This window comes from Phocoena sinus, chromosome 10 (genome assembly GCF_008692025.1).
Source record: "Phocoena sinus isolate mPhoSin1 chromosome 10, mPhoSin1.pri, whole genome shotgun sequence".
In the NCBI taxonomy this organism is placed as follows: Eukaryota; Metazoa; Chordata; class Mammalia; order Artiodactyla; family Phocoenidae; genus Phocoena; species Phocoena sinus.
The window spans coordinates 64,136,659-64,153,410 of NC_045772.1; the positions used below are offsets into that span (position 1 = coordinate 64,136,659).

The window sequence follows — 16,752 nt, forward strand, 5'->3', positions numbered from 1 at the left end:
AGTAAAGGAGTTATGGTGAGTGAACGTTGAACTAGATCACAGGTTAGCTTGGACACCAGGGTACTGTTCTCAGCACCTGCTTGATACCTACCTTACCACTCCATGAAGTAGTTACCAGTCTCCACTTCCCAGTTCAAGAAGAGGTTCAAAGATGTTACGTTATTTGCCCAAGGTTAGTTGGTCACATAGCTACCAAGTTGTGAAGCCAGAATTAAAATCCAAGTATTGGTCTCAAAAGTCCAGGGTCTTTCTACTACTACTACACTGCCCAGCCACCAGCCACTGCTGAGCTCTAAAAGCTCTAGTTCCTTCACCTGCAAAGGGGTTGAGGAAAGAGCTGGAACCATTTATCTTTGCCTCAGAACTCACTGAGGCACGGTGCCTCAGTGTTTGAAGCAAAGAATGTACGCAGGTGGCTAAAGCCACCAGAAGTCCAGCTCGGCTGACTTTAAGGTATGATGTTCTGCTACCAGCATTATGGTCTGGTGCTCTGAACTGGTTTAAAACAGTGACAAACAGCTCCTTGTATCAGTTGCTGACCTCCAAACGTGCCACTTCGGATACCCATTTCTTCCATTAAGTATGCTTCCATATGCATATAATCCTCTCCAGGCGGGATGAATCCTGTAGATCAGGCAAGACAAAACCCTCATTTTGTTAGGTCAAATGGTAGGATTTCCAAGGGCAACAAGCCATTACTCTACTGACCTTCTCCAAAGCAGAGGTTCACAGATTGATTAACCATGTGTCCTGGCTTTTCTAGGCCACTCCCAACCTAAGTAGTTTATCCTGTTGTTCCCCATACATATATTCCTACTCACAAGACTGTACCCTGGTATGGGATTCTGAAATACCAGGTCACCCTGTCTATAAACCACTGAGCAAATGCCTGATCACCGCTGGTATGGTTCAAGTTCAAGCACAGGCCCTGAGAGCAGTGCTTCTCATTATACTCACAGAAGACAGTAAGGCTCTTTCATGCTAATACTATTACCTTGTACTCTTTTATCTGTGCCAGTTGCCCCAAACTAGTTTATCAGCCCCACAGAGGGCTGTGTTTTAGTTATCTTTATCTCTCCTTAGCTTCCAGCTCAGCAGCTGTACAAAGCACTCCCCAAACACTGTTGGTGAGAATCCATGCACCCTGTAAGAGTACTTTATCAATACCTGTATGATCCAACAATTCCACTCCTAGGAATTGATCCTAAAGGTACACTCTCACATGTAATGAGTGATGTATGTAATATATTGATGAAATATGCTCATTTCATCAATACATATAATAGCAAAAAACTGAAAATCATCATGAGGGACTGGTAAAACTAATTATGATAAATTTATACAATGGGATACTATGCAGCCATAGAAAGAACAAGGTACATTTATGTATACTGACATGGAAAGAGGTCTAAGCAGCATACATTCTTCTGATATATGTATATAAATATAGAAAAACCTCTGGAGGGATAAAGAAGAAACTTAACAGTGGTTGCCTCTGGGGACGGAATAAATAGTCCAGAGTGGGATGGAGGCTTACTTTTCATCATATAGCCTTTTGAACTATTTTTTTTTAAAACCATTTACATATATTGATTTTTCTTCAAACCAAACAAAACTAGTTATAAAAAGTGAGGACGAGTTTAAAAAAAAAAGCAAATTGCTTAGGAATATGCATAATATAATTTCCATTTATGTAAAAGAAAGAAAAAACATATTTGCATGTTTGGATTTAGAAAATTTGTGAAAAGATAAACAAGAAACTCATCAGTGATTTCTTCTAGGGAGTGGGACAAGGTAGGGAAGTATTTTTCACTTTCACATCATGTATCCTTTTGTACCTTAAAAAAAATTAGCCTGTATTACTTTTTTAAAAAGTGAATTTAAAAAACTGCCGCAAATAAGGGGCCTACGAATATTTGATGTTCATAATGACGCCATGCTAAGTTAAATTTTCTCTCTCAAGTGGCACATAATAAACTGACAAAGGTAAACCTGAAGTTTCAATCTTATCTCTTAGGCTGGGAAAGGACAGGACATTGATCTCTAAGAGGAAATGGAAAGGGAAGGAGAAATGATGGTTAGGAAGGTTCTCTCTGAACACACAGCGGGAACTGCCCAGGGTACAGAGCCTCCCTCCTCTTGGAAGGAAGAGCTGTTGTGGGGAGCAAAGAATGAGCTGCCACAGTTCAAACTTAAGGTAAATCTCACTTCTCCTTCACTGAAGAAAGTCAATGGCAAATTTAGGAGAATATCTACAACGTGAGATCCTAAATGAATTATGGTTTAGACATATCTAAAAAAAGGATTGTAGAATGCATATAGTATGCTCCCTTTTTTGTAAAAAACAAAACAAAAAATTAAAAGCCTATATATCAGGCTCCCCTGGTGGTGCAATGGTTGGGAATCCGCCTGCCAAGGCAGGGGACACAGGTCCGAGCCCTGGTCTGGGACGCCACATGCCGCGGAGCAACTAAGCCCCTGTGCGCCACAGCTACTGAGCCTGTGCTCTACAGCCTGCGAGCCACAACTGCTGAGCCCATGTGCCACAACTACTGAAGCCCACACACCTAGAGGCCGTGCTCCACAAAAAGAGAAGCCACCGCAGTGAGAAGCCTGCATACCGCAAGGAAGAGCCAAACACAGCCAAAATAAATAAATTTATTTTTAAAAGAGCCTACATATCTATGTGTATAAGCACATATATGCTTTGAAAAGGTTTTATAAGGATATATGCCAAATTATTAACAGTTATTACCCTGAGAAACAGAATGAAAAAGTGGAAAACTAACTTTTTCCTTTTATATTTCTGTATTATTTGATATTTTAAATGCTACTTTTGTAATTAAAACAATGTGTAAAAAAAAAGTCATAATTTTCAAACTTTTTGTGGTCATAGAAAAGTCTTCAAATATTTTTTCTATAAGGAGATTTTAACTTCAGCTTCAAGGCAGTTTTGACAAACATGTGGCTTCCCATCTGTTCAGTGTGGTTAAATACAGTCTTGCCTGGATACGGGCATAGACCTCATAATCCTTCAAGGCCACTTCAATCTCTGGATTTCCTATACAGTGTAGGTAAGCAATTAATCAGAAGAGCAGGGCTTTTTCCTGATACCGCAGGCTGATGGTGATGTTGGATAAATTCCCCCAAATGAGGTGGCCAGCCCCTTAGAAAATGGCTTCCTAGTACTCCTTGACTATTGTTTTCTTTACTGAAAGACACACACACACACACACACACACACACACACACACACACACACACTCTTTTTCTCTCTTTCTTTCTCAGTCTGTGCAGCCAACCTGAACCCTGGCAGCTCATCTTCAGCCAAAGAGCTAGGGGAAGCCCTGAGGCAGCTAAGTGTTCTGCACCCACTGCCACCTTACAGCCTGGGCTTCAGCCTTGGGAGAACAAATTGCTGGGAAGAAAAGCTCTGCTGTTATTAAATCATAGAGGCTGGGGTGGGTGTGGCACTCTGCACCAGCACCGCCTGCTACATGCAGGAACCCCGTTACATTGTGATATCCACTACTCTGTGAAGGGACAGGCATTGGAAGACAGGGTGTGTGGACAGAACCTTCGGTTGCCTGGGTGAGCTGTTGGCAGCTGTGGGTTTTTCTGAACTGGTAGGCTCTCCTTCGGAAAGTCACCATTTCCTCTCCTACAGACCTTTCCCAAGAGGAACCGCTGCATCTGCTCATCCTGGCTTTTACATTTAATTTGGTTCTGAAGGTAAGCAGTGGACAAATGACTTAGGAATTGGACACCCTCATTTAAGCCCCGAACAAAGCGTTCGAGTGACTTCTACCCCATGGGCCCAAAGAAAAAGAGGATAATGAAATGAAGTCACGTCCTTGCTGTGAAACAACGTGGGACGCGTTATGCAGTTGTTTTTATTTATTCAAACTCTAAAGATTGACAGAGGCAATTTTTGATGGTTAAACACCTTAGATTAACACAAAATTATATTGCATAAATTTGGTTCAGGCTCCAGAATAGGAACAGGAAAAGAGGAGGAACAACAACAAAAATCTTCAAACACTGAAACGAAGAAAGACTTTTTTTTTCCTTTAATTAAATGCTACTTTCCCATAGACTTCCCTAGACTGGTTTGCAGTCTAAGGTAATAGGAAACAAGGCTGGGGCATTTGGAAGAAACTGCAGGCTAAGCTACGGTGCCAAGCAAGAGGCTGAAACCCCGATCTGAGCGTCAATCTCAGGCACGTTCTGGGAGCACAGGCAGATTCTCAAATGTTTCCTAGTGTTCTTTCCTTTTCACCCATTCAGTTTCCCCTTCTCTGGCTAATCCAGGCCAGTACACAACCCCCTCACTGCCTCCCTTGGTCACGTTGTTGTTTACAGGGAACCTGACTGGCAAGTGTGGCTTCTGCTTAGACTGGAAAGGCAGCAAGACCAGCTGCCTGACCCACCTCCTCCTGAAAGCCTGGACAGCACGGGTTGCTGAGGAAGGCCTCTTCAGGCCCCTGAAAGGCCTGCGGTACCGGGAAGAACACTGCGTATCCTTGGGCAACCTGGCAACAGGTGCCGGTGATTCCTGGGGGAAATGAACAGTCAGAATCAATCATATCACTGGGAAAGGTCAAGGGAAAAAAAAAAAAACAGGCTTCCCTTCCAAAAAAAATGGTAAAAGCGGAAATGAGTGAGAGAAGAACACAAAATATTTAGAATGCATCAAAAGTGAAGGCGCACAACTTCTGTCATTAAACCTAACTACAAGCTTCCTAAAGTGCCAGTTACCAAGGTGAATGTGTGGGATAGAAGAGACAGGCCACTGCTGAATCTCCCTCAAGAGTTCACAGGCTTCAGTCTGAGATGGTCCTGGGTTTGCGCTGGGGGAGCCCCTTTTTGAGATGAGGACTTGGGTGGGCGGGCTCCATGCTGGCTCCAATTCCACTGGTCCCTGCAGAGTGAGGTCTGGCCCCGTTCACTAGTGTTTCCTGGCGCCTGGGATGGAGCGCTCTGGTACCTGGAACCAGGATGAATACCCACGAGCTGTTTCTGTAACGACCCCCACTGTACTGTCGTGCCTTGGTTCGTGGGGTCATTGGACTTTGGGCCTTGTGGCTGTAGCCTTGTCCTCCGCGTCTGTTCCCCGGCAATACCTAAGGATAAAAGAAGACAATGTTCAGAGCACTGTGGCGTCAGGGCACCCCGTTTGCTCCAGTTCAGTTTATTGAGGAGTATTCTGAAAGCCTAAGAGTGGTATCCCAGGCTTGGGACTCAGTTCTCTCTTAAAACCCACAGAGTTTGATCAGCCAATCCAATCTAGACACTAATCAGAATTAATAAATCATTCACTATTCACCCCCTGCCTTTCACCCCTATGCTCTTCTCCACTGAAGAGCTTTTCTTCAGCCGGGCAGAAAAGGAAGAAAGCGCATCCTCTGAGGTTGTTACAAGCCCTCAGTTGGGCAAGTATCTTATCACGCGTCTGAATTCTGTAGATCATAAGCCATTTGTAAAGATAATGAACATCTGGAATAATAAAACAAACATCATATGATCTACTCTGCTGTATATCGTGAACCACAGATTAAATGACGCTGCTGTGATATTTAACATACCTTTCACATTACAACCCAGAAAGCGTATGGCATACGATTTTATTTTTGTCCTCCAATTCCAATGTAATACCAGTCTGAAGAATTACTGACAGCACTGCCTTGGACTGCTCTTATGTATCTCCTTCAAGCCAAGGAAAAGGGGCTTCCCTGGTGGCGCAGTGGTTGAGAGTCTGCCTGCCGATGCAGGGGACGCGGGTTCGTGCCCCGGTCCGGGAAGATCCTACATGCCGCGGAATGGCTGGGCCCGTGAGCCATGGCCGCTGAGCCTGCGCGTCCGGAGCCTGTGCTCCGCGACGGGAGAGGCCACAACAGTGAGAGGCTCGCGTACCGCAAAAAAACAAAACAAAACAAAACAAAAACAACAACCCAAGGAAAAGAAACTATGGATTATACTTCAACTTTCTAGTGGTGCTTTTCTACTTCAAGATGGGTACATGACTCCCAGTGTGACCAATTACCAAGCAATATACTACTACCTACAAAGCTAGGATCACTGCCAACATCAGAAAGTCAGCAGTCTTGGCGACAGGAAATCTAAACTGGCTGGTGATTTGGAACATACATACCAAATGCTTTCTCTGGAAATAACTGAGGCTGGAGGGATTCAAAATAGGTGTGGAATGGGCATAAAGAGAGGAAGGTAATGTACTGAGCTGTCCGTGTTGAAGCTGTGACAGCCTGGCAGCATTTCTTCGTAAGTTGCTCAGTGTGGAAGCTAGGTTACCTCTCGATGGGGCTGGTAGGGCCGGCCACTGGAGTTTGCTGTGGTTGCAGGAGTCTCCCCCGGTGCCGAGTTTTTCTTGTTAGCGCTTGTAAGGCTGGGAGCAGAGGCACAGGTGGAAGAGGAAGCAGCAGAGGCATCACACGGGCTACTCAAAGACACAGACGTCACCGAGCTACATCGAGATCTGGTTGAATAGCTGTTCTTTGGATGAGACACTGAGACAGAAATGCGAGCGATATGTGGTCAGACGATAGAAGAGCATGGTGGGTAACGTATTCCCTATTTCTCCATCTCACAATGAGCCATTTAGGATAAAGGACTGTCTATCTGAGTATTTGTAAAGATAAGCTTATAAATAGGTAACGGGAAGGAAAATCTCCCTTCTGCCCTCTTCCTCCACTCCTGCCAAATCCCCACCGCTTTGTAAGTGGCCCATCCCCCCACCAACTAATGACTTCTTGGCGTTTCCTACCACCTAAACTCCTGGCTTTGGCTCCAGTGGCTGACTAAGCCTAGGAACAATAGTACGGGCCATATGTTCGCTTTCCTATGCAAGGAACATTCTAAAGTACAGACTTCAAAAAGAAAGAAAAAGTTAAATAAAAAGCCAAATTCTTTTTTAAAAATTTGAATGAGGCAAGATGAGTTACATATGAACAGAACTAGTCTTTACAACAAATATCTATCTTCCCAAGGCTCTTTCTGCAAAAATAACTCCAAATTCAAAATATCAATCTAGCTGAAAAATACTAATATTTTCAATTCAAGTTTTGTCAGAATTCAACGGTCTAAAAGTACCCCACAGATGTTTTTCCTTGGCTTTAAGCCTGGGCTAATGTTGAACTCACAATCACTGCCCTAGGTCCAACATTTATTTCACTTTCACACCGAGACAGAAAGAACGTAGGAGCCAAGCTCGGGGTCTGGGTTTGACCGATGTGTCGCTACAGGCTCTCAACACAGAGGCACCACGGTGCCCTGCCTCCACACACACCTATTATGCGCCAGGCCAAGCAGGTATTGTTATCTCCACCGAGGAGTAAAATGAGCGGCCCAATGTAGAGTGCAGAGGCAAGGATTCAAACTTGATCTGACTCCAGGGCCCCATGATCTTTATACTATATACCAAACCCCTCTCAGCTCAGCAGGACATGATGAAAAACTATGACCGCAAATTTAGGGAGCTGGAAAATGCCTATCCTCAGAGCTCAAAGCATCTGTGCCCACTGACTTATTAAGTATCTCAGAGTTCCTTTTCATAAAAACAAGCAAACCAACCAAAACCCAAGAGGGACTGAGTAAGAATCAGGGGAGAAGCCAATCGGCACTTCAGTTTCTAGTTAGTAGAGGGTGGTCTTCTCATCACCGTCTCCGGCGCCCCGAATCTCTCAGCACCTCACCTTGTCCAAATGAATCTATGTTCTTCTTCAGGGTCTCTACATCACAGGTGAATCGGGCCACTCGTCCCAGATCCTCATCATATTTACGTTCACTAACAAAGTGCTGGAGAAAAGACAAAGAAAAGCCTCCAGGTGAGACAAACAATATATGTGGCATTTATAGCTTGCTATAAACAGATGAAACAATTACTTTCAATTGTTTTCTTTTTGTGCTTCAAAGTTCATTACATACATGGCCATCGTATTACCAATGCTGGGTGATTGACAAAATTCAGTCATTTTCCTTAAGGGCCCAAAGATAAGTCCATTTGGGAGCTTTATGAAATGCTAATGGTCATTAGGTGTAAATCAAGAGAAACTCTGGAGAAAGAAGGAACTCATGATGGAGGACCACCTTTCTCTCCACTGTTAGCTACTCTCCCCATTGTTCCATTTTATACACAGGCAGAGGCAGCAGAAATGCTCATAAGTTACAACAATGATTCCTTAATTTAAATAGATGATTCGGTGTTCTCTAATATAAACTTCCTTAGTAAACCCACTTCACCGCTTTATAAAGTAGGATTTTTTTAGTCCTTGTAATAGGAACAATTTTTTGAGATGGAAAATCATTCATGTGAAAAGTCAGCTTTGCAAATGAGAAGAGTTTGTGCTGCAAGTAATTTAATCCTTTTAAGCAGACTGAGCTGAGAAGTAACCATCCCCTTGGGTCAAAAACTAACTATACTATAGAAATAGTGGGGCTAGAAACATGTCAGGAATGAAGTGCTTCTGGGGGTCTATTTCAATAAACAATTTCTAAGGTAGTCTGGAATCATTTTTTCAGACGTACAAGAGAGTAAGAAAGAAAAGTTAAAGGCCTAGATATAATTCAGAAGAACTGAACTCAGCGTGGTCCTCTAACTGGGGGTGGCCTAATTCCACTTTGGATTTTCAAGGGGTAGAATCAAGTGCATCAGAATCCTCGGGGTGCACCTAGAAGCCATAAACGGGAGAGGAGAAATAAAAATTACCTCTGGGACTTGAAGTCCTAAAGCTTCAGAGTATACTGTGACTTAGGAAAGCACAAGAATCTCTGTAACAAAGGCTTCAGACATGTAATATCAGTCTGAGATTAATTCTGAAACACATTCTAGGGTTTCCTGAGCCAAAGACATAACAGGAATGACGGAAATAAAATGATCTGGAAATAAGACATTTAAGTTGCACAGCACCCACTTCAGTACACTGAAAACGTGGAGAGAAACAGATCCTTAGTCAGCCTGCAGAAATATTTCTAGCAGCTCTTCAACCACGTGGGAAGGGGAACAGATGACGCCTGTGAGAGCCAGAATTCTTATCTAATTCCAAAGGGGTTTCTGGCTTCTCCCAGATAGTTGAATGAGACTGACTGGCATCAGTGCGAGGAAGACTTTCTATATAATTTAGCAATATAGTCTTAGTTAATCAGAAACTGGTAATTTAAAACTTGCATTGTTGGTTTCACTATTTCTCCCCAATATAGCCTAAGGGAAAGAAGTGAGAGAATAATAACGCGACATAGGTTTGTGTGAAAGACTGGGTCAGGATGGTAACAGGGATGCCTGTAAGGTCTCAGATGATCTTCCATCTATGCTTTTATTTTACAAAGGCTGTTATATAGCCTCCCCAGCATGTATTCCTCTTAAATATGGCAATAAATCTCACATGTTCAGAAAGAGCAGAGTTAGGGCACAGGAGCAGAGAAGGCCATACAGTTCACAGTTTAGAAACAATTAAATAGAACGTCAGTGTCCACAACTACCCATGAATAACCCAACCTCTCTCAGGTTCCCATCTTAGTCTCAGAAACACTGTTCTTTATGCAAGAATTTAAAACATCTGAGTGTGGAATCCAAGTAATCTTTATGAACAGTTTACAATATAATCAACACCTCAAATTGCTCATTTTTCTCTTATAAAATCAGAATTGACCAACCAACTATTTAACTATCTACTGAACACCTCCTATGCACCAAGGCATTGTGCCAGGGCACTGGAGACACAGCAGTTCCTGTCACTGTAAAGTTCACTATCGAGTGGGAAAGGCAGATTAATCAAATGTACATACAATTATAAGTGTGCTAGGAAGGCACAAACAGGGGGGACACGTCAGGAAAGTCAGGAAGGATGAGGTCAGGAGTGAGGTGCGTGCTGGGAGTGGCGGGGGAGGGAAAAGAATGTTCTGGACAGATGGAAAAGCATGTGCAGCAGCCCTCACAGGAGGGAACAGGGTATGTCTGTGGAAAGGAGAGCGAGTATGGCTGGAGCAGAGGGGACAAGGGGGATGCTGTGCAAAGCACGGCAGCAGGGCCAGACCATACAGAGCCCTGCAGGCCGTTTAGGATTATAGCCTATCCTGAAAGCAACGGGAAGTTTGAAGTAGGTTCTGTAATGTGAGGGACAGATATGAAAGGGTGGGGAGGCCAGGGCAGTGACAAAGAGGAGGAGTGGAATCAGTTAGGAGGCTACCACAAAGTCCAAGCAAGAGATCACTGTAGCTTGATCATGATGGTGGTGGTGGAGACAAAGGGAAAAGGTCAGATCCGAGATTTCGCAGAAGGTCAAAGGGACAGGGTCTGCTGATAGACGGAACTGTGGGAAAAGGAGAAATTCCCTAAGGTTTCCAGCTTGGACACTGGATAGATGACAGTACCATTTACAGAGAAAGGGAAAGGGCCAGGAAAAGGGCCAGGTTTGGGAAGAGGAGATCATGAGTTAAATGTATTAGCTACAGCCATGAATTATGGAGATTTGCTACTTTAGTCCCTGAGGGTAAGAAGAAAGGCAGAAAGGAGAAGGAGGTTCTACCTTGATATCAGCTCTGAGTTCAACCAACTGCTCCTCTGACATCCGAACAGCCACGTCAGTCATCTTCTTTAGAAGTTCGGCTTTCTTCTGACGGCTGAGCAAAATTTCCACTGTAGAGGAAAGGGAGTATGACTCTTATGGTCTGCTAAATAGGACAAGGAAGAACTAGAAGTACAGGTCTTGCAGTATGTACTTGGACGGCCAAAGGCTTAGCTGCCCACCCATCCAGAAAGTGAAAATACCAAAGGTCCAGTTTCCACCTTCTTGAGGGACTCTGAAGGCAGTTTACATGGTAAATGCTTTTTATGAATCATAAAGACTCATACATCACTTGTCATTTCTCTTTCTCCTCTTCCCACTTAAAAAAAATTTTATCAAGATGCATATAAATTAAAACAAAAATATGCACAAGGTAAAGAATACATCTAGAATAAATGGGTATAAAATGAAAAATAAAACTGTCCCTCCTAGTTCTGACTTCCAGAGGAAACCACTGGTAACAATTTCTTATGTATACTTTCCATTATACTCTCTGCATATACAATCTCGCTCTCTCTTTTTTCCCCTCACAATGGTCCCTCCTTTACCTTCGCTATTTTTACTTACTATGTCTTGAAGTTCATTCCTTAGTTATACATTGGATTCCCCTCACTCTGTTTAATAGCCACCTAGTATTCTACTATGTGGATATACAACAATTATTTACCAAGTTCCCTAATGATGGACATTAGAGTATTTACAGCCTTTCAAGAAGCATCTTCTCTGGCTTGCTCCCAGATGTGTAACTCAGGTATGGCCATGAAGAATGACAGACAATAAACATTCTCTCAGAGTAGAAAGCCAGGGGTTACAGAGGACAAAGGGCAAAAGAAATCCTCTCAGGAAGCAGATCTAGGGGCTGCCAAATGAACCAAGGAACTTTCTCTACCACTGGGGCAGGGACTCTACTATTCCTGTCCAGTAAGCTTTGATCGTTGCATGTCCAAGTGGGAATTTTTACTATAATTACCCTCTTCTCTCCCTATCTATGTAATAACGTTTCTTTCAGTTTATGTGATGCCAGACCACAATATACCATAACCAGAGCCGTCGGAAGATCTGAAACTACCCAGAAGTCCTGGACTTTCAGTTGAATACGTGAACTAGAGGAGACTGTGGAGGTGTTACCATCAAGAAGGAGGTGAGTGTGTTCTCATTTTGGAAAAAAGAGGACTGCAGGGTAGCTGACGGGTGGACTGTAGCAAAGACTGTTAGTGACTGAATATCCATTCTCCTCTATCAGAAGTCTAATGTTGTTGGGTACCAATGTGCTTAGGTAAAAAAAAGCTACATTTCCTGGCTTTGCTACACATAACCGTATCATGTGGTATAGCTTGGCCGTTGAGATCTAAGCAGAATTCAGAGGCAAGGCTTACTAGAAAGCTCTCTAAAGGAGTCTTAGCCTGCATGTAACATTTTGCCCTTCCCTGACTAGAGCCGTAGGATGTATATTTTGACCATAAGCACAATGTAAGGATGGCTGGGGAGAAGGATAGAGAAGCCTGGGTCCCTCATATCATTTTTTTTTTTTTTTTTTTTTTTGCGGTACGCGGGCCTCTCACTGCTGCGGCCTCTCCTGTTGCGGAGCACAGGCTCCGGACGTGCAGGCTCAGCGGCCATGGCTCACGGGCCCAGCTGCTCCGCGGCACGTGGGATCTTCCCGGACTGGGGCACAAACCCGTGTCCCCTGCATCGGCAGGCGGACTCTCAACCACTGAGCCACCAGGGAAGCCCAGGACTTGGTTTTTATTCTGATTTAACTTTAGTAGCTGTAATTGCACGAAACCTAGTTCTTATTTATTTAAATAGTAGTATCAAGGATATCTAGACACCACTGTGCGTTTAAATGCCATTTTTCGTTTTGTAGACTTAACTGATAATTGGCCTTATTTGTGTGTTTCATCTGAAAACTCAGAGTTTTCCCTGAGTTCTTATATTTTGAAAGCATTAAAAGGTTTACACTAACAGAGATGGATAAATGCTAATATTTAATCTAAGGAAGGTTAAATTTTGCTTTGTTACCCAGAGCATTTTTTTTTTTTTGAAGGAGGAATTTTCATTTGTTTATTTATTTATTTTATTTTTTGGGCTGCATTGGGTCTTTGTTGCTGTGTGCGGGCTTTCTCTAGTTGCGGTGAGCGGGAGCTACTCTTCGTTGCAGTGCGTGGGCTTCTCATTGTGGTAGCTTCTCTTGTTGCAGAGCACGGGCTCTAGGTGCTCGGGCTTCAGGAGTTGTGGCTCGCGGGCTCTGGACCACAGGCTCAGTAGTTGTGGCGCGTGGGCTTAGTTGCTCCGCGGCATGTGGGATCTTCCCAGACCAGGGCTCAAACCCGTGTCCCCTGCATCGGCAGGCGGACTCTCAACCACTGTGCCACCAGGGAAGCCCCCTCATATCATTTTGGAGATGCCCTACAGCCCTGGACTGCTTACCTCTGGACCTTTCATTTCATGAGAGAAAAAGAAGCTCACATTTCTTTAGGCCATTCTGTGGCATGCAGTCAAACTCAATTCCTAACTTATACACAGAATCCTGTAACCTACTGAGAAACTAGCCAAATTTACGTGAGAAAAAAGTAGAATTTTTAAAGAGCTACATCAGGTGTAGAGCTGAATGTGTTTAGCAAGTTTACTTAGTCCAATTTGCCACATATATGCCACCCATGTCAGGTTAACCGATAAGGGCACACTTTCCCAGTAAGTTACGAACATGCATACAAAAGTTTCCCAATACAAAGGCCCAACAAATACAAATGATCTGTTGGTCTGGCTCCCAAGATAAAACCTATTTGCCATTTGTATCAAATTCACTTTCTCTCAGCTCCAGCATTCTAGGATTCTAAGATAAAATTACAGATCTCAAGATGTGTCAAGTAAAGATTTCTACACATATCATATAACTCAGAGGGCCTAATTATATGACCTTGGACAACTCACATTTTTCCAAGGAACTTGTTTCTTCGTTTATGAAATGAAAAAAATAAAACAAAATAAAATCCCAAAACCTAACTCTCACATAAGGTTGATATTAACATCACATATGAATGAGTGCGAAAAAACTCTGAACTGTGAAGTACTATGAACATATAATTAATAAACTATAATGTGTAAAGAAAAGAAACACCTTTTTGGTATTATTGGTAAATGAGTAATTACATTAGTGTCATTGAGAACTAGGATTTTTAGCATGAGAGGAGTGGACTGTATTTGATAATTGATTGACCATGAATTGATAACTGGTTGAGGCTGGGTGCTGGGGGTTAATTATATTAGCCTCTCTATTTGAAATATGTTCAAAATTTTCTATAAAAGATGTATTTTAAAAAGCACCTTTGGACCTCCCTGATGGTGCAGTGGTTAAGAATCCACCTGCCAGTGCAGGGGGCACGGGTTCAAGCCCTGGTCTGGGAAGATCCCACATGCTGCAGAGCAACTAAGCCCGTGCGCCACAACTACTGAGCCTGCCCTCTAGAGCCTGCGAGCCACAACTGAGCCCGCGTGCCCTGGAGCCCACGCGCCGCAACTAATGAGCCCACGCACTCTAGGGTCCACCTGCTGCAACTACTGAAGCCCACGCGCCTAGAGCCCGTGCTCCGCAACAAGAGAAACCACCGCAATGAGAAGCCCGCACACTGCAATGAAGAGTAGCCCCTGCTCACCACAACTAGAGAAAGCCTGCGCTCAGCAACAAAGACCCAATGTAGCAAAAAAAAAAAAAAAAAAGCACCTTCTTCTCAACAGTAAGGACTATTTTTTTTTTTTTTTTTTTTTTAGGGGCTATGTCTTCTTACTAATTTTATTTTCTCTGAAACTTCGATTTCAAAAAGAGAACACATAGGTACAAGAATGGACTGAAACCGTCACCGGAAATTTCAGGATATACCATTCAATTTAAATGAAATCTCACCTCTGAAAAACAATGGATAGCATCTCTGTTATATACTTAAAATTTCATTAAAATGGATCAAAACTGAACTCAGCTCAGTGCTTCAAAGCTGCCTCCTCTGGCCCATGACCACAGACACAAATGATTTAATTGTGAGTCATCATCTCAACCTATTTCCATTCTCACCAGTTTGAGAGTAGGTTAAAAGAAACAACCTTCCTAATTACAAATCTGGCATTCAATGCACGAAGGAAAAACTGTTGAAAAGTCCCAAATCAATGCCATTGTACAAGGTGCAGTTGGCATTCCTTTCTTCTCATATAGCTGTGTATCTTTAACCTAACCCTTAACAGAAATGACAGAAAACAGATATCTCGTTCTTCTGTATAAAACCCCACAAATTATCCAAGTTAGACTATTCCTCCAGACTCCATTTTAGTAAGCTTTCAAAGAACCCTCGTCATGGGTATCCTGAACCTTCAAATTCAATTAATTGACTTTTTCCCTACCCAATGATAACAGACACTGAGTGAAGTTTCTACAACCTGAGAAAACAAAGGAAGTTCTGAGAGAGGTAATGACAGGAATGTATACACTAATTGTAGGCAACCTGGTGACGTCTCCTCTGATTATGCCAAAGGTTTTTTTCCAAGTAGAAAAAAATCCAATGGAATTGTTCAATCACTGGAGGAAAAAACAAAGTAAAACCCAGGCACCTGCAAGATACTTTATTTTCCTTAATTTCCTTAATTGGTGCTGTGGTGGCAGATACCATGAAGTAGTCTCTGAAGTCTATATTCAAAATATTAAAATTTGACAGTATTGAAAAACAGGCTCTTGTAAAGTTGTTTCACCTGAAAGGATTCCTATGCCAGCATAGTACAACTGCTCAAGACTGTTTAACCAAATATATAAACTCTTATTGTGGCATTTATATTGAGCTTTTGTTATGGGGGTTGAGAGGCAGGTAATAGCTTTAATAAAGATCAGTCTTACTTGCTTCAGCTTTCACTTTGTCCATTTCAGCAAGCAATGCCACTTCTCGATCCATTAAACTAGGAAGGGATGACAAAGGGAAAAAAGGTTTGATCAGAAACTCAAACAGGAACACAGCACATTGTTAATAGTGGAGAAAGACTTATGAGTTTGTTCCCTAAAAGCATACTACAAAATAAACACTGTATATACCACATGAAAATCCTATCTCACCCTCAGCAAAGACTGTTTGAAAGATTCCAATAAAGAAACCTAATTCCCTTTTATTTCTCTATATTACAGTAAACCAGTAACTACTCATCTAAGAGTTGAGAACCAGTAGATGGCAGTAGCAAGCTACAAAACATTTCTTGGTAAGTTGTGCTAAAGCGGAAGCCCTCATGGAAATTACATATTTCTACATATATGCATACTTTTTTTTTTTTTTTTTTTTTTTTGCGGTACGCGGGCCTCTTACTGCTGTGGTCTCTCCAGACGCACAGGCTCAGCAGCCATGGCTCACGGACCCAGCCGCTCCGCGGCATGTGGGATCTTCCTGGACCGGGGCACGAACCCATGTCCCCTGCATTAGCAGGCAGACTCTCAATCACTGCGCCACCAGGGAAGCCCATATGCATACTTTTTATTTTATATTTTGGTCTATAAAATTGGACAGCTTTGCTTCTAATGAATTTTTACCAGGCAATACTCCTGCTAGGGCAGGATAAATTTACCCGTGATTAGGATTTATAGATCTTCAACATTTTAGCACAGTTGCACCAAGTCCACTGGTGCTTTAGTCTTAAGAATGCAGAGTAGTTAAAAGACATACATAGACTGTGCTGGTTTCAGGTAAACGTTTAATAGTAATCCAGAAAAGATGGAATCAAAGGTTTTTGGAAGGCTTTTTACAGAAAAAGAACATTAAATGGTCAATTAGAATTTTCTCCACTGCAAATGTAAATGGTTTGTATGGGAAAGCTTTTCTATGTTCTTAGATAAGAGCCCACCACCTTCAGCGAACATATAAAGAAATAATAGGCTGCCCTAGGATTAAACCTCTGGATGAAACTAATTTTCCTTACCATATCAGTTTTGCTTAGCAGTGGCAAACAAACAAAACTCCAAAAACAAAAACACAAAACTAAAACTTTAATACCTGCACACACAGGAAATGTTCCAAATCTCTTCATATTTGAAATTCATTCTAATTTCTCCTTTTGAGTGGGAATGTAACTACAGCGTTAATAAAAGTTCTCCTCTTGTTTCTGGTTGTAAAACTAATCACACACATATGCATATATATACACACACACA

At 42.5% G+C, this 16,752-nt stretch overlaps 1 protein-coding gene across 1 annotated transcript in view; it reads right to left on the reverse strand.

Moving 5' to 3' along the window:
• Positions 1–3,701: 3,701 nt before the first annotated feature.
• Positions 3,702–16,752, reverse strand: part of SPATS2 (spermatogenesis associated serine rich 2) — a 136,841-nt gene continuing 123,790 nt past the window's right edge. The window contains 7 exon segments of the mRNA XM_032645176.1: positions 3,702–4,931; positions 4,933–5,004; positions 5,007–5,123; positions 6,310–6,524; positions 7,710–7,812; positions 10,539–10,648; positions 15,457–15,515. Coding sequence (XP_032501067.1) covers positions 4,824–4,931; positions 4,933–5,004; positions 5,007–5,123; positions 6,310–6,524; positions 7,710–7,812; positions 10,539–10,648; positions 15,457–15,515 — 784 coding nt within the window. The 3' untranslated portion in view covers positions 3,702–4,823.